Raw genomic sequence first — 24289 nt, 5'->3', positions numbered from 1 at the left:
GGGTCTAGTACCCTTGCACAGACATAAATGCAGGAAAAACAAATGCATATGAAATTAAAAAAAAAAAATAGAAAAAAAAAAAGCAATACTCTTTCTGATGTGTCACCGAATAAGACTTGAGTGCTTGCTGCAGTTTTCCTGCATGTATATCTTTTTTTTTTTTAAGATTTTATTTTATGTATATGAGTACACCATTGCTCTCTTCAGACACCAGAAGAGGACATCAGATCCCATTACAGATTTACAGATGGTTGTGAGCCACCATCTGGGTGCTGGGAATTGAACTCAGGACCTCTAGAAGAGCAGACAGTGCTCTTAACCACTGAGCCTTCTCTCCAACACCTATTGGTGCAGTTTTCAAGATACTTGGAGCTTGGTCTGACTTTGGCTGGGGCCGTGCTTACTAGTGTTCATGGCAGGATTCTGCCTGTGGGCAAGTGCCACCCAGCTGTTGACCTCTACCTGCCTTCTCCACAGAGCTGCGGGTGGAGGTGGAGCCAGCGGCTCACCAGCTGCCCCGAGAAGGCAGCTCCTCCGAGTATTCCAGCTCCTCTTCTAGCCCCATGGGTGTGCAGGTTCGTGAGGAGAGCTCGGACAGTGCTGAGGAGAGCGATAGACGTAAGATCCCTGTGCTGTGGCCTGGGTCCTGCCCCACCCACTGAGCTCGCAGGTACTCTGCTAACAGTCTTCCCCATCCTCAGGTGTGGACATCCATATTGAGGGGACTGAGAAAGAGAAGCCTGTGATGCTCCTGGCTCACTTCCCATCCAGCTCTGCAAGACCCACGGCCCAGGTTCTGCCCGTGCAGAACGAGACCGGCTCCAGCCCCGCCGCTCACCATGCTCTGCCCCCACAGCTGCTGCCTGCAGCCTCACACCTGGCACCTGTCCGCATGCTGAACTCGGTGCACAAGTCAGACAGAGGCAGCACGGACGTGAAGCTGCTCTCCTCGTCTGTCCACTCCCTTCTGTCTCTGGAGGAAAGGAACAAGGGGCCTGCTTCTAGAAGTGGCACAAAGGTGGACAAGAGCTTTGGCGGGGCTGTGCTGGACACACTGCCCTCAGCAGCACCCCACCCGCCAGTGCAGGGCCTCTCGGGCCTCGTAGAGAACAACTCTGTGTCACCCACCGTCTCCTTTGGTCCCCGGGCCAAAGTTGTGCATGCAGCCACACTGGACAGGGTGCTGAAGACAGCACAGCAGCCAGCCTTGACTGTAGAGACCAGCTCAGCCGCCACAGGGACACCAAGCACCGTCCTGCACGTGGCCCGGCCACCCATCAAGCTGCTGCTGTCTTCCTCTGTTCCTGCTGATGCTGCCATCTCTGGCCAGACTTCTTGTCCCAACAACGGGCAGATCAGTGTGCCCCCTGCAATAATGAACCCCCGGACTGCTCTGTACACAGCCAACACCAAAGTTGCCTTCTCTGCAGTGAGCAGTGTGCCCGTGGGCCCACTGCAGGGCAGCTTCTGCGCCAACAGCAACACTGCCTCCCCCAGCAGTCACCCCTCCACATCCTTCGCGAGCATGGCCACTCTACCCAGTTGCCCAGCCCCCAGCTCCAGCCCTGCCCTCTCCTCTGTCCCTGAAAGCAGCTTCTACAGTGGCGGTGCTGGCAGCAGCTCCCCAGGGAACATTCCTGCCTCAAGTCAGAGCCACCACCACCACCACCACCATCAGCAGCCCCCCGCACCCCCCCAACCTGCGCCACCCCCACCTGGTTGCATTGTCTGCACATCCTGTGGGTGCAGCGGCAGCTGTGGCTCCAACGGCCTGACGGTCAGCTATGCCAACTACTTCCAGCACCCGTTCTCGGGGCCATCCATGTTCACCTTCCCTTTCCTGCCCTTCAGTCCCATGTGCGGCAATGGCTATGTCAGTACTCAGCAGTATGGTGGTGGCTCTGCCTTCCCTGTGGTACACACACCCTACAATGGCAGTGTGACTCCAGACCCTGTCCTAGGTGGGCAGTCCACGTTTGCAGTGCCACCCATGCAGAACTTCATGGCTGGGACAGCGGGGGTGTACCAAGCCCAAGGCTTGGTAGGCAGCACCAATGGCTCCAGTCATAAAAAGAGTGGGAATCTGTCCTGTTACAACTGTGGGGCCACTGGCCACCGTGCCCAGGACTGCAAGCAACCGTCCATGGACTTCAACCGGCAAGGTAAACACACCAGGAGGTGCCTCGTCCTCCTGGTTCTGTTGCTTGTGGCTCCTGGGAGAAGTGCCCATGGCTGCTTGGCTCTGAAAACAGTAAACTTGTTTTTAAAGAAACCCAGGTTAAATTCCTGTAACCCATGATGTTGGGCTGTTCACAGCTACCTGTGATTTTAGATCCAGGGAATCCACTACTCTCTACTGGCCTCTGTAGATTACACGCGCACGCACAGGCACACTCACACGCACACACACACCCCACCCCTCCCTTCCAAACAAGGATCCTCTTTCCCTAAACAGCAGGAGCCTAGTGGATCTTCCAGGATTACAGAGCAGTCAGTGGTTGCTGCCCCCTCCTGGAAGATTTGTAAAATTGAAGGATTGAGCATCAGTTAAGGAGTCCCTAGCCAGCATAGCATAGCCCCCTCTGCTGGTCTGTTCGTTCAGTGTGGCTGTGTGCCTGTCAGGCTGTGTCCTGCCGACTGGCTGCTGCTTCCTTCCCAGTGTTTATTTCCTGTAGTCTGTGTTATCAAATTGAAATGTCTACTGTATTATGCCAGTTTATTCTTTGTTTGATTGTCTGGTGTCAGCCTCCAGAATGCTGGGATGATTAACACATGTCACACACCAGGTTCACTCCTGCTATTTGTCTTGGGAACATTACAGTATGGTTAGGAAAATTGGTCCCGCCTTGCCCAGCTCTGGACTGCCAGCACCTCCGTCTCTGGTTGTGCAGGTTTCCTGTTGATCCTCGCCCTGCAGAGCTTTTGAAGCCCAGTCAATACCTGTGGCCCAAGAAAGACAGTAGTGGTGCAGGTTGCCACGTCCCTTCCCAAAGCTGGCCTCCATCTGCTCGGTCCAGGCCGTCCCTGCCCGTGGGTGTTGCCAGCTTGAGTATGAGGGCCATGTCCCGAGAAAGATGCGAGGCGCTGAGGCGGGCAGTGTGCTGTGAGATGGGCACTGCCCCCACGCGGCTGTGCATGGGTGTGGTCTGTCCTGAGTGGCATCTCAGAGCAGATGGGCGGTGTGTGCACTTCTGTAACTGACTCAGGCTTCACACTCTTCTCTCTCTCTCTCTTTCTCTCTTTCTCTTTCTCTCTTTCTCTCCAGGAACTTTTAGGTTGAAATACGCCCCTCCAGCAGAAAGTCTGGACTCCACGGACTGATCCTTTTTTTTTTTTTTTGGCAACAGAACATTTTATTAAGCCATGAAAAATCACATAGAGAACTGAAGTCAAGTTGCTGTGGAGCCATGGAGACCTAAAGAAAACCACATAGAGAGCTGAAGTCGAGTCGCTGTGGAGCTTACTATTTTTACCCAAAGGTGCTTTACTTCACTAGACTGGATAGAGAATCTAGCATACAAGGATGTCAAACTCGATTTCATTGCCAAACTCCTAGTTTTGGAGCGTGATCCAAGGATTGCCTAGTGGACATCGCTATGGCAGTAACGTGGCCATCATACCATTGCTGCAGCATGAAGACCTGTCTCCTGAAGATGGATGGTCCTTCTAGGCTCACATGTAATTCCAGGGCAGCTATGCATGACCTGAGTCCAGACTGCAGGTCGGAGTTCTCTCAAGTTCCCCAGTTGGATCTAGGACCCCTTTTGGGGCTAGGAAGCGCCAGCTGGATTTTGCTGTTTTCTAAAGTGGGAGCCTCATGTCTGGCTTCTTAAGGATTGCACTACCTGACAAGGGCCTCTGCAGTCTGGGAGGCAGACTCTGCTGGGACCCGACAATGTAGGGGACTCCATTGGTGGGCATTGGAGTTGGCACCAGCAGGCTGCTCCGCCAAGTACACCCTGGAATCGATCACAGGGTGTTCAGTAGACACTTGGAGCAGTTCCAGGTTTTTAATATTTTTTTTCTGTAAACAAATTTACACTATATTAGTAAATAAGACATAGCTCACTCTCGACAACTTCATTTCTAAGGGTCCAAGTTCCAGGGAATGCAGTTACCGAGGCTTGAGACCACCCCTCCTGTTGGAGGCTTTGAGCCTGCTCTCTCCAAACAAGAACCAACTCTTGAGGACACAGGAATGACTCGGTTTTGTGAGTTGACTGTGACTGGCAAGCCTCATTCTTCAGGAAGCTGGCAGGCTGTTGTGTCTCAAATGGCTTCCCCAGGACCCCAGCCCCAGAGCTCACTGCTGATGAATTCACACTTGACACAGACATCAGCAGTAATACAGTCCTGTGATTCATGAACAAAAGACTGGAAACTGTCGGCTTCTTTTGTATTAGGCTGTGTGTTGATTGTTAATTCCGTTAAAATTGCCTGGAAAACTTCAGTAGAGAGATGAAAGACTCCTCGAAACCGCTCGCTCACCAGTTGCTCAGCAGTTGCAGTCCAGACCAGGGTGGGGGTGGGTCCTCAACAGGGTGTGAACATTTCAACCCACCACAGCGGAGGCATAAGGGACTTAGACCTCCGAGGTTAAAGGGAATTTTATGCTCAAATAACATTATAATGCTAAAGCCTTCAGTATTAAAAAAAAAAAAATCGATGGTAAGATCTTGCCAAGGATTTTCCAGCTTCCCATTTATGGAGAAGAAAAATCACAGTCCTTAAACCATTCTTCAGATGGGACAATCACCCTCATGCAGAATTAGTGTAAATCACAAAATACCCTAGAACTGGAGGCGTTGTGATACAAGGCTTCATATTCTAAGATGGCTTTCTGTCTGTGGAGACCCACAGAAGGCTTGAGTGTTGTGGATTCTATGCAATGCAAGATTGCTAGGCCTCTGATCTGTCCATGGCACACAGGTTCACAGTATCTGTTCTGAGGTGATGGCGATGAGGCATTAGGGGATGCTCTGTTGATCTCTCACTCAGAAACACTACAAATGTCAATACAAGAACTGACACAACTTTGCCTTAAAGAGCACCAGACTGGGATTGGTCGTATCGTGTTAATAAGGAAGACTTAGAGTGTTCACTGATGTTTACGATTTTAATATTTCTGAAGGCCATCACGGTGGCCTGGGTATGTGCTGAAAGCCAAACTTTTAAATTTTTTGGTTTTTTTTAAACAAAGAAATATTTTAAATAAATCCTAATTCAACACGAGTTGTTGAAAACTGTCTCATAGCAAAAGAAAAAGATCATATTTAAGTTTTCTGTTTTGTGGTCAGTATAGGGAATGGAGGTGTCTTAAGGCTCTTGACCTGAAAGGCAGCACTCTACTGTGGCAACTCTGTTACCTGTGGCATGCAGCCGAGGTGAGCGAGCTTCAGTACCGTCTCAGCTGTCCAGGCAGCAGAAGTCTGTGTCTGGAAGCGGCCAGCTGCCTCTGCAGAGCTTGTGTAGTGTGGTATCGCTGTGAAGCCGACCGACCAGTGAGGGTGAAAGGCGCAGGCGCAGCCTGGAAGCACAGGTGGATGTTTGCAGGTGGGGCTCGCCCTCGCCTCAGAGCCTGCAGGCAGCCTGGCCAGCAGGCACTTCCTCAGCAGACTGCATTGTTACACACCCGACAGACCAGCCCTTTCCTGTCATTTCTCTAAAACTGCTCAGTCAGATGGCAGTGGTGCCCAGGTGGGACGGCCCAGGACTCCATCATCAGATTCTAATCCTGTGTTAACATCTCAGGCCACAGGGGGGGGCGGGGGGGGGGGAGTATTCAGATAGGAAGGAAGGCACAGTGTTGGAACAAAACAGCTATGTGACCTTTGTTGTTGTAGCAAAATACTCTGTTTTCTACCTTCCTTTCTAGTTTTTATTTCATGGTCAATAGTGAAAATTGGAAAGTATTTTAATGCTGAAAACTCCTAACTGCTGAGGGGCACTGAGGGACGGATGGGACCTAGCGCTCACAGTGAAGACAGTTGTGCTTGAGCGTATGGTTGGCTATCAGGAATCCAGTGGCACCGTCATCTCCCAAGATGACAGCAGCAGCCTGTTAACACAGTACTCAGCAGGTCAGTGTGGGACTCACTAGGCTTCTGGTCCTTTCTGCAGGTTAGCCTGGCTTGTACCACACGCACGTTGCACGTGTGTCGTGACAGTGCCATGAGGACAGCCCGATGGGAATTGGGTCTTGCCCTCCTCACTCCGTCCCTGTGTCTCTGCTTCCTGACATGTGGTCTCATGTGCTAGTATTACAGCCAGCTAACGGGTGACATTACCTGCCGAAGTCTTAAAGGGTTGCAGGGACTTGGTCTGACTGTTCAACCTCATCCCAGTCTTGGGGAACTTGAGCAGGGACAGCTGTCCTTTCCGAAGTGCAGGTGACTCCCGTAGAGCAAATCAGGTGACCCAAGAAACCATCAGTCCAGAGATGCGATTGCTGACCCGTCCCAGGGTTTCACTGAAAATGTAGGCACCTGTAGTCAACACTTGGCAATATTTCAGAAACCACATACTGTACTGGCAGGCCCAGGGCCCGGGCACTGCTCCGCCACAAGTGGGCAGTGACCAGCCTTCAGCACAGGTCAGTTCTCACGCACAGAGGTGTTGGTACCAAGACTGAAACCTTCATAGATTCTATTGGGCATATTTTCTTTTTAGGAATGAAGGACAATTCTCCCACTTTTGAGCCATTCTTTTGTCAATTCTGCAAAATTGCATGTAACTTTATAAATATTTTTAAAAGATATAGTTTTGTAAATATTTAATATTCTGCTAATTTGATTTTGAATTGTAAATGTCAAGTATTCTGTTTTTGGGGTTTTTATGTTTTATTATACTTTGTTAAAAAGGAAAAATTGTACATTTTTAGACTGTTTTTATGAGTAAATTTAATGTACGGAAAATAAAAATTTAAAAAAACTCAACGTGTTCAACATTCTCAGACCTTTGTCAGTGAGGCAGGTCCTTCCACCTTTCCTTCCTATCTGTCAAGGTTCCCAGCTTTAAACATTGTTGCACAGAACTCTGGGATATGGCCTGCCCTGCCCTTCCAGGAAGAGGACCTGCTAACCTGCTGCCTGAGCTGCTGAGGCAGTGCAGTACTGAAAGGCATCTCCACCTAGAACGGCCTCCCGGGCAGCCCTGAGGGACTCTGCAGCAGCTCTGCAGAGCCTGCTGTCTGCTCTAAGCTGCAGTCCGTTACGTCCCCCAAGTGCCAGCAGCCAGCCACATTGTTTAAGTCCTTTGTGTATGTTCTGGCAGTCACTGGCGTGTTCCGCGGCACCAGTATGCACCTGACAGCTGGTGGGCCAGTGAGCCACTCAGAATTTAAAAGCAGGAGCTGGTGGCAATGTGTTGACCAAGGAAAGATGGTCCTCTCCCTCTCCTCCCCAGGAAGAACAGCCTGGGCATACCGCAGAGCCCAGTTCCCACACCGGCGCCATGAGACAGCACTCAGAACAGGTTCAGTTGTGCCTTTATTGACTTAGTGCATCAGAGTGTACAGGTGTCCTATAATGGAGGCTGCCCTCTGAGCAGCATTTTTAAAGCAGTATTACAGGAATCCTTACTGATCGCACCATAGTTATAAAAACCAGGGACATAATGACGTACACAACCTACACAAGACAGAGCAGTGAGGATTGACACAATGTAAAATAACATTGAGGGTTAGCAAGGACAGCTGCATGCAGGAGGGGTGGGGTGCCTGTGAGGAGCTAGGTTGGGAGGTGGCTATGTTGGCTTCCGTCCATGACAGCAGGCAGCTCTCACTGAGATTCTCAGACCACAAGTAGGTGACCAAGGATGGTCTGAGTGTCACAGTGGACTACATGCAGGTAGCAGGCAGGAAGAGGCTTGCTTTAGTTGGAAGCGGCCGTATACGTCCACGGAACAGGTCTCCTGTTGCTGCTGCCTTCACAGCTGACATGTATGTACTGACATGAAATGGGGAGATCCCAGCAGCTGGCGGAAGCTCCCTTACAAAGACAGTTACACACTAACAAACAGCCACGAGCCAAGTCTGGAACGAGCACTGGACTTCCAGTCGACCGTTTTGACAACTGCATCCTAAGGCCAGCATTGCACACCTGCTTGCTTTTTCCCTGAAGCAGGCATGGACCAGACAAAATCCAAACCAGGAGAAACACACTTTGCTCTGCAGTCTCTTACGAAGCTGGACCAAGCAAGCCCTGGGCAAGGCTAGAACTGGCCTCTGAGCAGCGGTGTGTGTGGCGACATCTAGACAGCAGCGAGTGAGCTTCCCTGCACTGCTGAGGGGGAAATGGCATGGCTGGGGCAGGACCCGGTCCCGGCTTAGAGCGAGATCCTACACACCTGACCTGTTCTGGGCAAAGCCAGAGCCCTCTGGGGACCTCTGCCAGGCAATCTGGGCCGAGGGACTGTTAAGAGTGACTTCTCTCCCGAGTGGAAGCCCTTTTAGAGAAGGCAGCAGGTCCCAGGAAGAGACTGCCCCGGCACGGCCCCGGTCCTGGCCCTGCTATTTTGAGTCCCTACTAGGGAGAGAAAAATGTCAAAATAACTTGGTCTTTTTATTGGCAACTTAGGATGCAAAGTATTTTATTTTAAACTCCTAAAGTTTGAACACAAGATAGCCTAGTTTAATGAGTTTCCAAGCTGAATGCACTTGCATGGAGCTCAGTTTCTGGCTGATAAACAGTTCCTAATACCCTATGTGGGTGCCTACGTTCTGATCTGTGGGTGGTGAGCTGACCAGCGTCCGCTGGTAACGTCCCTTTTTTGCCTTGGTAAGGGCTTAACAACCATCAGGCATTGTTCCAGCCTTACACAGCCAGCACTGTCCCGAATGTCTCCTGCGAGGCATAAACCATGTACAGGAAGCCGTCTTCATCTCTCTCGCTCTCGTACACTTCAGAGATGGGTGTGGACACACTCACCATGCTGTGCCCGTTCACCAGGAGGAAGAAGGCTTGGTTAGCATTGAGCTGCAGGCGCCTTCTGTGGAGGGAAGAGAGTTGGGAGACTCACTGAAGTCTGCATTCTGTGTACAGAACTTAGCCCCCCACCCCCAAAAGCCGACTGATGAACCAAACCAAGCACAGCCCCAGCCCCCAAGATGGCTGGAATTGGGGTTGCCGACTCCATGGCCATTACATGGCCATGTTCACAGCTTACATCTGATCACAGCCCTCTGGTTACCACAGCCGTGAGTTCACATCCTCTTACAAACTCCCGCTGTGCAACTTGAGTGTCCCTGACAGTTTACTGGGGGGTGGGGGGGGGGATGATCTCAAACTGGGGCCAGCAGCATCCACCATGCCCAGCATTCTTCAGATCGTCATCCAGTAGGTGTGTCAGTCAGTCCTTTGGCCCCTCAGGTATGATGTCTTTATGCTAGAGCACACTGCCAGCTGACCTGAGAGACACAGCTGAAGACACGCCTGACTTACAAGGACATGAAAGCAGCAGAAGGACCTAAGGCTGGCAGCGATGACTAAAGGACAAGTGTCACTCAAGAAAACAGGACAAGTGGCCGGATACCTAATTATCTTGATGAGCTCACTCATATTCACGTGATCAGGTACAAGGAACTTTGTCTTGTCCAGGACGGGCAACTGCTTCTCCCCCTTGTATCGCTCGATAATCACCTGCAGAGAAAGGCCAGACACTCAGCAGTGCACACACCACTCACTCCCCATGCTGTGCCTGGCACGTCATGAAGTCACCTAACCCAGCCCTTCTCTGCTTGCCCATAGCACTTAGGTGACCAGTGCTGGTTCACAGTGCTGCCACTGTCTCTGGCAAAACCTGGCAAGGCCACCAGGCACCTGTTGTCTGAACTGTGCTAGGATTAAAGATAGATGCCACCTCAGCTATTGTCTCACACTGTAGCCCAGATGTCCTTAACCCAGGGCTCTCCACCTGTATCAACCTCCTGTGCTAGGGTGACAGACATGAGTCTCATACCAACAATGTATTCAGCCCAAGTTTTATGGACCAGATGGTTGTGAGCTGCCATGTGGGTGCTGGGAATCAAACCCAGGTCCTCTGTGAGAGCAACAAGTGCTCTAAGCCACTGAGCCATCTCTCCAGCCCCCAAAATAATTTAAGAAATGTTAAAAGCAGCCTGGTGTGGTGGCGCAGGCCTTTAATCCCAGCAATTAGAAGGCAGATCTCTGAGTGTGAGGCCAGTTTGGTCTACATAGCGAGTTCCAGAACAGCCAGAGCTACATAGTGAAACCTTACATCAATAAACAAATCTTAACCAAAATAAATGTTAAGCTAGGTATGGATCTAAGGGCACCTATTTATAATCCCAGCATCTGGAGGCTCAGGAAATAGACTGCCTTGAATCAAGACTAACCTGGATAAGACCAGCCGCAAAACCAAACAAAACAAAAAGTTGCTACAAGACCTGAGCACCTCAGTTCACCACAGTTTCCAGGTGCCTGGACAATAGAAATCCATGCCCGTCACAGCATGGCAGAGGACACTGCCATGTGTACTTGCGGAGGGAAAGTACTCGTCTCCATACACACTCCCCGGCTATGACCTGTATGTGGTGCCCTGGAAGTCAGTCTTAAGCTGCCACCCCATTTCTGACTGAAAGCTGCACCTGTGGCTGCTCCACCCGCAGGAAGTGCCAGCTATGGGCGCCACACACCTGGGGCTTCGAGGCAGACTCTCCACGGAGAGCAGAGAAGGAGTATAGGAAGTCCAAGGTACTCTTCCACAACGGCAGAGCAAGGGGACACTAGAGGGCTGTCCCTCTCTCTCCTTGCTCACTCTCCTGAGACAGGCTGTGAGCAGGTTCCAGCCCCTTGTTGGGAAGCCCCACAGTGATGTCATCCAAACATGCCCGGCTCCCTCTCCACTTCCTGCTTTATTCTCTAGTTTGGAAAGATAGATTGGCTGGTCTGAAATAGGCCTCTGTCTTCAAGGTTTGCAGCCTAGAAAGACTGGGAGCCACTGTGGCCACCCTGTTCTCAAGGAGCCCGGCTGTTGTGCTTACTTGGTGTCAGGAGCCACTGGCTATGCCTAGCTGTGGCCTCACAGCTCACAGGAAGCCGTGTGCAAATCCTGGCAGGCTCAGGCAGCTGCTTCCTACAACTAGGTCGGGCAAGCACTCCAAAATGAAGGACCGTTTCAGTCCAGGAAAAGCTGCTCACAGGACCCAGCCCAGGAAGCCCCACCCCCAGGTGAGGACAGACAGGGAAATGTCCCCCACCCAGCAGCAAGTCTCAGTCACTCCCTTATCAAGGCTCCTTTAAGCAGTGGCCTGTCCATGCCTGACTCTGCCTAAGGTCTAGAACCAGGGCACGTGGTGCAGGGTGCTGAAGGCCGACTCTCAGTCCTTTTCTTATCTCCCATAAAGCCGCCATGCCACCGAGGACGACTGACTCCCACAGGAGTCATCCTTGTTTCCTTAGTGATGGCTGGAGTGCAGTTCATCAGTCAAAAGCTCAGGCCCTGTGTTCAAGCCCTGGCACCACAGAGAAAAAGCAGCAGTCTGGCCCACCCGCCCCTTTGCCATGCACAGGAAGAACAAGCTCGGATTAGGAGGCGCATGGTTGCTGGGCACACAAAGCCGCGGAGTCCAAGGGCTCCTGGGGGCTCTAATGGGGTTGGGGAGTCCCCTCTTGCCCAGAAGCCATCACAGCTGCAGGAGAACCTACTGGGATCTTGGTGGGGTGTTGCTCCCGGATGAGCCGGACATCTTCCACTCTTTGTTCTGCAAGAAAGAGACACACTGACATCAGGGGCCTGGCTGCCAGGGTCTGCTAGGATTGTCCTGTGTTGAGGCAGTCAGTGGAGCCTACCAACATAGCCCAAGGGGTAAAGCCTTCATTGTAGGAGGCTACAAAGCCAGATGGACAGCCACACAGAACAGGGTACCTGTGTAACCTGGGGAAAGTGGTGTCTCTTCTCTGATGACTTCTATCATCACTGTTTTGTTAAGTTTTCAACCCCGGTAAACCAAGGATTAGTGCAGTTTTTGCTGAGCACTCCCAGTTAAGGAAAAGAAGGATCCGTTTTGCTTATTTTCTGAGATGGTCCATGTATTCCAGGCTGGCCTCAACTCAGACCCTTTTGTCTGAGGCTTCCCAATACTGAAATTATAGCTGTGCACCTGGGCTAGTGAGATGGGCTCTCAAAACACACCCCCAACCCCAGTCAAAAACCACCATAAAGTCTACTGCTGAACACTTCTCTGAGAAGGTCTCCTTTCCATCACTTGCTTTTTGTGAGAGGCTTTCCTGTACCACAGCTCAGCCTCGAACTCATGTAGCTAAGGATGACCTTAAACTCCTTACTCATGCTGGGAGGTCTTCAGCCAGTAGCTGGTGCCAAATAGCTGGCCATGCCACTGGAAATGAACTTGCCCTGCACCCTTCTCTATTCTGAAGCACTGGCTGACCTCTCTGCGGTCAGCACCATTTCTCCGTCACCCCACAGATGGGATGGCACTATCTATACACATGGCTTCCCGCCACTTTCCAGAAGAACCCTCCATTGTCATGCCCGCTGACTACTCCAGGGTTTAGTCACTGCACTGAATTCATTCTAACAAATAAACAGGCACTCAGACACCTGGCACACTCTACACTTCCAGGCTTCAGAGGTGGCTCAGTAGTCCAAAGCAGCTTTTCTCCGAGAGGACCGACCCATGCTCAGCTCCCACCACCCCCAGTGGCTCCCTTTTCTGGCATTCATGGGCACAAGGCATGCACATGGTGCAGACATATATGCAGGCAAAAGATCCATAGATAAAATTTAAAAAAAAAAAAAAAAAAAAGGTTAAATGCACAGCACCTAAAATCCAGCTTGGGAGCTCTAGGTCAGTTTGAGCTACAGAATAAAGCTTCCCAGGGAGCAGCGACACAGTACGGCAGGCGGATCCCTATCTGAGTTTGAGGCCAGCCTGATCAGGGCTACATAGAGAAACCCTGTCTCAAAAAACCAAACAAAAAAACTAGGCACAATGGCACACCTTTTATCCCAGAACTCAGGAGGCAGACACAAAGAACTCTGTAAGTTCAAAGCTAGCCCAGGCTACACAATGAGACCCTGTTTAAATGTACCAACCAACCAACCACTGACAGCAGAAACCCTAGCACACAGTGAGATGGGGGCAGGGGCAGAGCATTAAGGGCAGAAACAGTTAACATTGGTAAGAGAAATACAGGCTGCAGGGCTCCACCACCACAAACTACCATGTCATTCTGATCTGTCTCAAGGAAAAAGGCAGGAATAATCTCGTCTTTACTAAAGCAAGCAAAAGCCAAAACTGGTGGCTTATAGGACCTGCTCAGCCCTGGCTGCCTGCAGGGACAGAGAACTAGAGGTGGCCTGCAAGAGACACTCGTGGCACACTGGTGGCCTTTTTAAGCAGACAGCTGTGCAGAAGCCAAGACTGGCCCTTAAACTGTGATGATACTTCTTCATGTCTCTCTGCACATACCGAGCCATGCAACCAGAGACAGTTTCAGCATCTCCTTGTCCCACAAGAGTCCCCCAACCCAGGCTTGACTAATGACCAAATAAAAGCCACTACATGGCAGAGACCCGGCAAGGTCCAGGCCTAGGCTCCTTGCCTTCAACCTCTGGAAACCAGGAGTCCCGAGAGCAGATTTGCTGAGAGCCCAAGTCTAAAGATGGACTGCTCTTACTAGTGCCATAGGACAGACGCCACCCACACTGCTATCTTGTATCTCTCAGCCTGGCCCAGCCCAGTAATAGTGTAAGTTCCTGAAGCCACCTGGTGTATTTTGAAAGAGAGAGGGGTCTCAGTGTGTAAACCAGTGGGGTTAAAGGCCTGGACCACCACACCTGGCATCTACTTTAGATTGATGGGAATCTTGCTCTTCCCCGGGGCTATTTATTTTGACCTAACAAACAAACTTTCCTGCAGACACCCAGTTCCTTAGAGTTTAGAAAAAAATAAAACGAGCAAACACTTGATCAGCCCAGAAAAACTCGGTGGAACCATTTAAGAGAGAAGCCTGAAATCATCTGAGCAGCTCTAACTCGGAAATGGGGCGCGACCTTCTAAGAATCTGCAAACCTGACAGCCTTCTGGCTGCCTTGGTCGCCTTGCTCACCGCACGCGGGATGATCGCTACTTACTGGAAGTATAAGAATTTATTACAGAAAGCTAATGGGACTCTGCCACTAGGCGGATCCTGAGCCTCACCGCCCTAAGCCCCACCCAGGTGCTTCAGCTACAAAGGGTCGGTTTGGGGTGAGCCCTAAATCCATCCACCCACTAAGTATCCCCTCGGTCTGGATACTGCAAACTCCAGAGCTCCAACCTAAATCCCTCCAAACTCATTGGAAAAGCGCAAGACCAGTCTGGGTCTCCTCAAGGGGGCCGCTCCAAACAACATCTGTGTGGTAAACCTCTGAACTGTCAGTGCCCACCGTCAGGACCAATAAGGTCAGAAACAAGGAAAGAAGCAGCCATCAGACCATCAGATGCCCGCGCTTTCTTCAAATAGCCTGGGTAGGGAGAGAGCGAAGGCAATCTAGGGAAAAACACCGCAAGCCAGGTGGAGCTTTGGAGAGATTACCCCCGGCCGCTCTGGGGACCCACACGTCCTAGCTAATGTGTTTCCCACCCACACTCCTTTCTCGAAGACTGTTCCAGAATAACTTACGATCACTATAAGCAAACAAAACAGCTGTTAAGTTTCCGTTATGAGACAAAGGCCACCTCTCCCACAGGTCCCCAGGCGACTGTGGGAGCAGAGGAGGCTGGGTGCTGCGCCGGGGCTCGCGGGGCGCTGGGACCTGGGGCCCACTAAGGACACAGCTGATCCGGCCGTAGCTGCGGTTCCCTCCACTGGGGTCGGGTCTCCAGTCCCGTAGGGGACGCCGAGCCTACCGGCGACTGACAGCCAAGGCGACGCTGCGTGCCCGGGCTACCCCAGCGACTGATCCGCCGGGCACCGAGACCCCACAGTCCCCTCGTCCCGGGCCCCACCGAGTCCCGGCCTCGCTAGACACCTCCGGGGTCCCGACCTCCACCCCTCCCGGCACCCGGATCTCCCATCCCCGGGCCCGCGGCACCCACCGAAGCTCCGGCGCTGCTTGAAGGTCTTCTCGGACGGCATGGCGCGCGGAGGGTCCCGGGTCAGACGATCTGGCTCCCGCGACGATCACTTCCCTTGTGTGTCTCCTCAGCCCGCAGCCGAGTCAGGTGACTCGCGGCTCGTCAGCGTGGGTGGGGCCGAGGGCGGCTCCGAGAGCAGCCATGACAGGCGTGGCGGAAGCTCGGCGGCGCGCAGGCGTACAAGCGCCCAAGAAATGGTCCTGCGCCTGCGCCTGCGCCTGCGCCTGCCGTACTGGGCACTCGCTGGGCGAGCGTCTGTATCTGTGGGCTGGGTACTGGTGCTGTGGAGTCTTGGAGACCTCATTCCCCCTTGCATGGCCGGGCTGGTGCTCCAGCGCCCGCGCCCTTGCCGCTGTATTTGACATTCCTAAATTTCCCCCTCCCCCCAAAACCAACAAGTAACTGACTTGAGGTTTCGCCTGCTAAATCTTTACATTTAATCGGTCTCCAAGACGCCTGGAGGTTGGATCTGATCTTGTGGTGCCTTCCCTGCGAGTCTTGTGCTGCCACTAACACAAGTATGCATCCCTAAGTTGAACTGGCAGAGAAGCAAGGTCTGAGGAATTAAAGACTTGTCACTGGAGGGCAAGTTCAGTGACAGCAAAAAGAAAGACGATGACCCCACCCGGTGTCCAGCCTGTCCACTTTCTCTTCCTATAAAAGCCCTTTTGTGTTTCTGAGCTGCTGAACACGGAGTTTGGAGTTTGAGGGACAGAGCTCGGCTAGACTTCCCAGGGTGCTAGCCCATGTGTCTCCTCATTTCCTATTCCACCACCTCTCATATATTTTTTTGGTGGGTGGGCAATCAGGCTGTGTCCAGGACCCCAGCAGAGGCCTGATCCGGGCGGGATTCACCTTGGAAAGTCCCAGAGGACAGTTCTGTTTGGATACTTATCTCACCCATCCCTTCACAGACAGATCCTTCTACTGCAGGTGACCCCTGGGTGGCTTTATCACAAGCCTGTCCTCACTTTGACTCCTGCAGAGTCTGCCCACTCCGCAGCCAGAGCTGATTACAGATTAGACAGGTTTCAACCTCCTCAGGCAAGGCCCATGGTCTGTCAGCCTTGGTTTAAGTTTAGCACCTTCAGTTTGTAGGAGCAGGTGACAGGTCTAGAGTTCAAGCCAACAGTGTGGAGCAGCCACCCCACCCCCACGGCCCCCAGTGATGCCACATCTGAGTCAGCCTTGGATCCTTGCAGATCTACTACCTGACAATGTAGTGTCCCTACAGCCCAGACTTCCTCTTTTAAATGGAAATAACCTTCTTCACGTTCTGTTCATCCAAAGGACCTCCTTATACATCCATGTAAACAGGAAAAGTTCAAAACACACTACAGAGTGAAATCTCAGGAGGTGTTTACATTTGTTTGCCTGCTTGCATTGCATTGCCTGAGGGCTGTTTTGTGTAAAGTTTCTGGCCTGAGTTGCAAGCATCCAGGCTAACAGTCAAAATGGAAGCCATTTCTGGTGGCACAAGGCATGCCATCCTAGCGCACCAAAGGCTGAAGCAGGATTATCAAAAGTTCAAGGCCAAATGGGACATGGTGCCTAGGCCTCTAATCTCAGCACCCAGACAGGATACAGTCTGGTCTCTGTGATTCTGAGTCAGCCTGTTCTATACAGCAAATTCTTACATTGTGAGAACCTGTCTCAAAAAAGGAGGGGAGGCATGACACAGGCGTGGGATTGGTGGGATGGCCCAGTGGTTAAGGACACTGGCTGCTCCAGTTGAAGACTTGGATTTGGTTCTCAGAACCCACATGGCTGCTCCACGGTAACCCCAGCTCCGGGAGACCTGACATCCTCTTCTGGCATCCTCAGGCACCAGGCACCCACATAGTATATATGTATACACATATGTATACACACAGGCAAACACTCATACACATGAAATAAAAATCTTAAAAAAAAATAAAAGACAACAAAACAAAATCCAAGGTGACCCTCAGCAACCTGATAACCCCCAAATGCTTCCCTTTGAGACAGGGTGATGTGTTTATAAACAGAGAGGTGGTTATGTCCTATGGAGGGGTGGCAAAGTGTGGGGGAAGGGAATGACTCGGCAGGCCCATCCTGAGACATCCCTTCCCCCGAGGGACCAGCCACATGACTGACTGGTCTATAAACTCCATAGTTTATTCAGGGCATGGGGAGGGGAGTTAAGAGGGTAGTAGAGGCAGAGGCAGAGGCAGAGGCAGAGGCAGAGGCAGAGGCAGAGGCAGAGAGAGAGAGAGAGAGAGAGAGAGAGTAGAGAAGTAGAGTCTGGCCTTGAGCACATGGAGAGAGAGGGAGGAAGGGAATGGGGGGTGGGAAGAGCTAGGAAGAAAGCAAGAAAGGAACAAGAGAGGGAGAAGGGGCAAGCAACCCCTTTTATGGTAGGTCGTCTACCTGGCTGTTGCCAGGTAAGTAGGGGCTGGAGTTTAGTCAGAATGCTAACACAGGGTCGGGAATCCCCACCCTTCCTTGAACTCTCTCTGTAGACCTGCTCTGCCTCCTGAGTGCTGGAATGAAAAGTTCAAGCCAACACATCCCTTTCAACCTTATTTTATTTTGTTGTGTTTTTTTTTTGTTGTTGTTTTTTGTTTGTTTGTTTGTTTGTTTTTTGGTTTTTTCGAGACAGGGTTTCTCTGTGTAGTCCTGGCTGTCCTGGAACTCACTCTGTAGACCAGGCTGGCCTTGAACTCAGAAATTCACCTGCCTCTGCCTCCCAAGTGCTGGGATTAAAGGCGTGCGCCACCACCGCCCGGCCCAACCTTATTTTAAAAGAGAAAAGAATGGAGTCACTCTAAAATGGATGGTCCAAGCATAAATTGAAACTGGTCGGAGCTGGGTGTAGTGGCCCACACCCTTGATCCGGCACCCGGGATGCAGAAGCAGGCAGGTCTAGCCTAGATAGTAAGTTCCAGGATAGCCAGAGTTTTACAGCGAGACCCTAAAAAAACCAAACAGACAGACAGACAAAGCCAGGGTAGGTAGAGCCATATCCTCCAGCAGCTCTTCAGCTAGCACAGAAGGTTCTTCCACCTTTAACAATTTCTAAAATAGTCTGATGTCAGTCAGTTTTCTATTGTCCGTCCCCACTTGGGAGGGAAAGTGACTTCGGAATGATCTGTGTAACGCTGCCGGCTTAGTGTTATTTGGTTGGTTTTGATGCTTTCTTCAGCCTTTCTCCGGTCTATAAAACAAAGCTCCTGCACCGGCTCATGGAGCACAGTCATGATGAACTGTTGCCTGACTTCTTGACAAAAAAAAAAAAAAAAAAAAAAGCAAATTAAAATCTTCAGGGCCCCTGGGATCATGGCCAAGTGGTATGGTGGTGCTTCTGTCTTACCTACAGAGAGTCTCTGGAGTGACAACTGCTAGGCAAGCAAACCAACACCCTCCGGGCTGGAGTGCCTGCCCGGTTTCCAAAAGACGCCGAGTTCCGTCCCCAACCTAAACCCGAACGAAAGGTGCACGATTTTTTATAATACGTAGAGTATGGTTTGTTTCTATGTGTGAGGCTCACCCTTATGCATTTCTGTACACCGTGTGTGTAGTGCTCACAGACGCCAGCATTGGATCCTCTGGAACTGGAGTTACAGACTGGCAGCTGCCATGTGGGTTCTGGAACTGAACCCAGGTCCTTTGGGTGCTTTTAACCCCCTAGAGACATCGCTTCAGGCCCCCAGTATAACTTGTTTTTAGTGATATTATCCCCTCTCCGAGATAGTTCACATACTAGAACGCAGCGTTTCTATCCATTTATGTTGCTTACTCAAAGAATCCCTGGTGCTTTTAAACTTCGCTACAGACTGGGCGTGGCGGGCACGCCGTTAATCTCTACACGCTGGATTCAGACGCTGGAGAGTTCCTGTGAGTTCCTTGTCATCCTGGTCTACGTATTGCGCCTTTGTCTAAAAGTAAATAACAAGTTAAAAAAAAAAACCAAATCTATCAACCACATTGCTCATTCTTGAGCCCAGGCAGTGGCACTGTAAAAGTTCCCATCCCACTGCTAGTTTATACTAATAGGCCAATGACAGCTGGAAACCGAGGCTCGCTCCCAGCCAAGAGCACAGGCTGAAAACTGGGCATTCCCGAACGCGGAGAACCGGAAGCCAGAACACCAAAAAATGGGCGGGCACTTCCGGCCGCAGCGCAGAGCCGAGGCGCCACACACAACATGGAGAACGCAAGTCCCCGAGCGTGCTCAGGACCGCCGGGGTCTAAGCAAGACTCGCCCCGCCCCTCCCTCTTTTTGATTGGAAGAAGCCGCCCGTCGGCTTTGTTGTCTGGGAAACTATTGGCCAACTGTGCAGTCAATCTTCGCGTCACCTGCTCTTCAGAACAAGTAAACAAGAATTGCTCAAGATCGTCTAGGGGAGCGGGGCGGCTGCGGGACGGCGGGATCGGGGCCAGTGGGTCGTCCATACCCGGGCCCTTCAGGCTAGCAAGATGGCTGCGCCACCGTTCCATCCCGGAGCCTGGTGTAGGGCCTTTCCCGCACTTTGTACCACTCCACTTGTGCATCTGGCACAAGTAGGCAAATAGACGTTTCTTTTCAGTATGTTTTTATTTATTTCAAAGGTCTCGTAGCACATGCTGATCTCCAACTTGCCTCTCTCCTGCTCCCTCGGTCTTCTGGGTGCAGAGATAGCAGGCGTGAGCCATCGTGATTACCCAAAGTCGACACTTGTTTTTTGAGACTGGGTTTTTCAAGCACCCCTAGGCTTGGCTTCCAACTTCCAGTGTAGCCAAGGGCGAACTCCTGATTCATCACCCTCATCTGCCAAAGGTTGGGATCGCAGCTGTCACACACAATACTACTTGATACTTGACTGCTGAATAACTTTAGAGGCAACCCACTGAAAAATAAACTGTCCTGTTCAACTATTTCCTGTCGCTGACACGTCACTGCTGCAAGCTTGGATAACTCTTCCGTGGTGGTGTTTTCCTGCTTTTAGTAGCAATGCAAGGCTGCAAAAACATCTTAACAACCCACTGATCTGGCTGGAGAGGACCTGTGGCCACCGATGGGGTCTCCTGGCTTCTCCCCACAGTCTGTGCCAAAAGTCTACACTGCTCCAGGATCCATTGGTTCCCCGTGTCTGGTGGTGGCCATCTGTACACAACCCTGCATGCCTGCGTCCTACCCTTCCGATGTTCGCTTCCTTTACTTTTTCCTCTCCTTTCCTTTCGGGGTCTCCCACCTCTGCAGGGGCCCTGCTCTGCTTTAAAGTCCTAAAACACACACACATTTAATTCTAGGGTCCTCATATGAGAGAAAATACTGGCTTATGTCACGTAATAGAATTTCCTCCACTTCCATCATCTTCCCGCAGATACCATCATTTCATTAATCTTTATAGCTAAATAGAATTCAGTTGTGTACATATACATTTTCTGCACCCATTCCTCAGTTTGCATATTTGGGGCTGTTGTGAACAGAGCTATAGTGAACACAGTATGTGTCACTGTGGCATGTGGACTCAGGAGTCCTCAGGTCTGCATCCAGGGGTGTCTTAGCTACAGATCTGCATTTATTTATTTATTTATTTATTTATTTATTTATTTATTTATTTGAGACAGGGTTTCTCTGTGTAGTCCTGGCTTTCCTGGAACGCACTCTGTAGACCAGGCTGGCCTCGAACTCAGAAATCCACCTGTCTCTGCCTCCCAAGTGCTGGGATTAAAGGCGTGCGCCACCACCGCCCGGCCAGATCTGCTTTTAGATTTTTGAGGAACTCGGATATTGATTTCCATAGCATCTAATTTCCATTTACAATAGCCCTGTGCAGACTGCCACCATTTCTTTCAAATGCCCCAATTTTTATCTGGAAAGAGAAAATTTGTAAAAAAGAACTTGGTTATATGTAGAGGTATCTATTCAATAGAGATGTATAAATTTTATTTGCTATGTAATTTTCACTTGTTTGTATCAAATGCTGGACCAAAACAGAGTGTGTTTGTGCGTACTCATGTGCATCCCACGCTGCCCTGGAAGCCTGAGCTGGCTTCCCAAAACACCACTTTCAGGATTGCGTCACCCTCCGAGGTCCTGGCTCCGTCTCCAGTTTCATCTTCTGCTTGCTCGGATTCTGATCTGGCCTAAGCCAGCCTCTCTGCCTACTCAGTCCCTGCTTCCTGGCAGGCAGGTCTTTGCTGTTCTAAATTTGGTGTATGCTGTGGCTTGGCACTAGCTTACTTTGCTAAGTTAGTACTTAGCAAGTACTTGCCTCTTCTTTCCAGAACATTCTACCTCCTTTGTTTTTCTCCTAACTTCACTTTTTTACATAAGTATATATTTTCTATAGTCTTTGTAATTTTTCCTCCTCCTCTTTCTTTCTTTCTTTCTTTCTTTCCTTCCTTCCTTCCTTCCTTCCTTCCTTCCCTCTTTTTTTCCCTCTTTCTTTCTTCCTTTCACAGGTTGTACTGGCTGGTTTTGTGTGTCAACTCCTACAAGCTAGAGTCATCAGAGAGGAAGGAACCACAGTTGAGGAAATGCCTCCATGAGATCCAGCTGTAAGGCCTTTTTCAGTTTGTTATTTCTCAGGACAGGCTGTGACCTGTAGTTCAGGGAATTGCCTGCCTCAGCCTTTGTTTTGCTTTGGGGGTCACTCAGAGATAAGCCATAACCATGAATAACTTTTAACAAGAGGAGGCTTTTTATTTCTGGCACCTGGACTGATTGGGGTGGGGTCTGAACCTGAGGCTTCTAAAGGCAAAAGCCATAAGTTACATGTATTTTGTCTATGTGTACACAGCACATCTCACATGTATTCTGTCTATGTGTACACAACACGTCTCACATATATGTCTTGCAGTTTTCTTAGAGGTCTTTTGAGCAGAATAAGCATGTTTGATTAAAAAGCAGAAACAACAGTTAGTCTTATGACCTACTGTGTTTTTATTGTTGTTGTTTGTTTGTTTCTGAGACAAGTTTTATCTGTGTAGCCCTTGGCTATCTTATCATTCTGTAGACTAGGCTGTCCTTGAACTCACAGAGATCTGCCTGCCCTTGCCTTCCCCCTCCTCCCCCCCAGTGCTGGGATTAAAAGTGTTCACCACAACACCAGACTAAGACCAACTATCTTGCTAAAACGTCATGTTTTACAAGAGCAGACAATTTAAGAATACTCTTTCTAAGCATTGGTGGCACACTCTGGGGGCAGAGGCAGGTGAATCACTGACTTGGAGGCCAGCCTGGTCTACAGAGTGAGTTCCAGGCCAGCCAGGGCTACACTGAAATCCTGTCTTGAAAAACAAACACACAAAAACCAAGCCAACCAACCAAAGAGAATAGTGATCAATGTCTGGGGAAATGAAGGGAAGTGGGGTGCTGTGATAGAGTTTGGACAGGCTGGGATAGCGGCTGGACAGGCTGGGATAGAGGCTGGACAAGCTGGGGGCTCACACAGGTTTTGCTTTTTGGTCTTTCAAACTTAGTTAAGCCTATACTTTAATGTTAGCCATCTCTCCTCCACAGGGCTGGGATTACCAGAGCGCGCTGTCACGGCCAGCATTGTTTTTGATTTGCAATAGACCAAGATGTAAACAGAGCAAGCATCACACTTTGGAATGGAAGCATGTGCAGAGCCACAGTGCCCAGCCTAGTCTGTCAGCTGCAAAGGCTGCTGATGCAACCACCAGTACCTTCGGCTTCCTCTCAGTCTCAGGTTCCTCGTTCTTCAGCATGACACCTTGTTTGTTTTTATTTCACAGGCTCGGAGAGTAAACACACATTCCCTGCCCCCATGTGCTTGCCACATCCAAACGGTGTTTATAATAAACCATAACCTTTGCTCTGGCATAGTGTGTCCTCTGAGGGACAACATGGGATGCTCCATAGAAGGGGTGGTGTTGATGCTGGGAAGAAGGGTGTTCGGTCCCCACAGATTGGGAACTGTGTTCTCCGGGGAACACCCCTGCTTCCTTCCTGTACCCCGGAAGCCAGTGAGCAGATGCACCAGAATGGAGGTGAGAGAGGTTAGGGACTAGAATGTGAGGAATGTGACCTGGGCAGGAGTCAGTGAGGTCAGGGGTCAGGAAATACCTTCCAGTCAGTGAGTAACACGGAACTCGCTGGCGTTGTGTTTATGTTACCAGGCAAAGGAACAGCGTGGGCATCACACACCTCACTGCTGTACAGTGAAGGCTGATTGACAGCCCGTGGATAATAGACCAGAAGGGTTCATCTTGGAGCAGCCAGTCCAGGGTCCCAGCCACACGCCCATAAAAATCTTACCCTCCCCATGGGCATTAACACAGGGGAACAAGAGGCAGGGTGGCTCAGCTACACTTTTACACGATGTTAATATTATCCTATAATTTGTCTTTTTTTTTTTTTAAACATCAAATCTTGCCGTGTTGCTCAGGCTGTCCTGAAAAGTCCCCATCCTCCTGACCCATCTTCCTAAGGTCTAGGATTACAGGCCACCAAGTGGAGCCTTTGCTTAATGTTATTGTTAATCAATCAACGAATGTATTAGGTAATATCTGTTTGCTTGTTGGGATATTTATTGAGTGGACTGCTGGGGGGTACAGGGTCTCATGTAGCCCAGGACGGACACAAAGTCACTAAGTAGCCAAGAGTGATCTTGCAGTTCTGATCCTCCTGCCTCGATCCCCCCCACCCCAAGTTGGGATTAGAGACCGCCATGCAAACGGTAATTTTAATAATAAAAAATTAGGCGATATTGTTATATAGGGTCATAAAGTGCAGAGCTGCGGAGGATACACCAGAGTTGCTCCCTGCTGGAGCTCCCGCCCGAGCTGCTAGTGGAGATCTTCGCGTCGCTGCCCGGCACGGACCTGCCCAGCCTGGCGCAGGTCTGCAGCAGGTTCCGCCGCATCTTGCACACGGACACCATCTGGAGACGGCGTTGCCGCGAGGGTGAGCAGGTGCAACCCCTGTCACGAGCACTCGGGATACACTACTTTCCTGAGAAGGAAGTTTCTAGAAGTCTTGTGCTACGCGGGGAGACGTGAGCTGGAGAGCAGGTTGGGGGACACCAGGAACGCCCACCTCACTGAGCACCAAACCCTTCCTTTGCAACCAAGGCAGCCACCGTGGCAAGTTAGTTTAGATGTAGTGTTGCTAGGCGACAGTAGCTTTGGTCTATAGTTTCTTTCGCCAGATTCTTTTTCACGGCGAGGCCGCCACCTGTGCAAAGGCCCTGGCAGCGAGCTGGTTGCTAAGGA

The 24289-nt window shown here is 50.7% G+C and overlaps 2 protein-coding genes across 4 annotated transcripts in view; one reads left to right on the top strand and one right to left on the bottom strand.

Moving 5' to 3' along the window:
• The window catches only part of Zcchc14 (zinc finger CCHC-type containing 14), a 48734-nt gene extending 41799 nt beyond the window's left edge, over positions 1 to 6935 (top strand). For 2 of the 3 annotated variants that reach the window (XM_076915982.1, XM_034522348.2), the window contains 3 exons: positions 478 to 618; positions 702 to 2162; positions 3266 to 6935. In XM_076915982.1, coding sequence (XP_076772097.1) covers positions 478 to 618; positions 702 to 2162; positions 3266 to 3321 — 1658 coding nt within the window. In that variant the 3' untranslated portion in view covers positions 3322 to 6935. The remainder of the gene's footprint in view (positions 1 to 477; positions 619 to 701; positions 2163 to 3265) is intronic. The other variant, XM_034522349.2, reaches the window with a different exon arrangement.
• A 539-nt stretch (positions 6936 to 7474) lies between these two features.
• On the bottom strand, positions 7475 to 15221 carry Map1lc3b (microtubule associated protein 1 light chain 3 beta). The gene is made up of 4 exons (XM_034522868.2): positions 15065 to 15221; positions 11667 to 11722; positions 9532 to 9638; positions 7475 to 8988 (listed from the first exon to the last, which is right to left on the bottom strand). The coding sequence occupies exons 1-4, from the start codon at positions 15102 to 15104 to the stop codon at positions 8814 to 8816; spliced, it is 378 nt and encodes a 125-aa protein (XP_034378759.1). The 5' UTR covers positions 15105 to 15221; the 3' UTR covers positions 7475 to 8813.
• Between the last annotated feature and the right edge of the window lie 9068 nt (positions 15222 to 24289).

Source organism: Arvicanthis niloticus, chromosome 18 (genome assembly GCF_011762505.2).
Source record: "Arvicanthis niloticus isolate mArvNil1 chromosome 18, mArvNil1.pat.X, whole genome shotgun sequence".
NCBI classification, from domain to species: Eukaryota; Metazoa; Chordata; class Mammalia; order Rodentia; family Muridae; genus Arvicanthis; species Arvicanthis niloticus.
This window is presented reverse-complemented; position numbering and strand designations above follow the sequence as displayed.

Excerpts from the sequence above, each read along its gene's own strand:
- Map1lc3b (XM_034522868.2), bottom strand. The coding sequence starts at position 15,104 with ATGCCGTCCGAGAAGACCTTCAAGCAGCGCCGGAGCTTCG. Across the intron at positions 11,723-15,064 it reads CAAGCAGCGCCGGAGCTTCG|AACAAAGAGTGGAAGATGTC; the intron begins GTGGGTGCCGCG and ends TCTTTCTTGCAG. Across the intron at positions 9,639-11,666 it reads AACACCCCACCAAGATCCCA|GTGATTATCGAGCGATACAA; the intron begins GTAGGTTCTCCT and ends CTTTCTCTGCAG.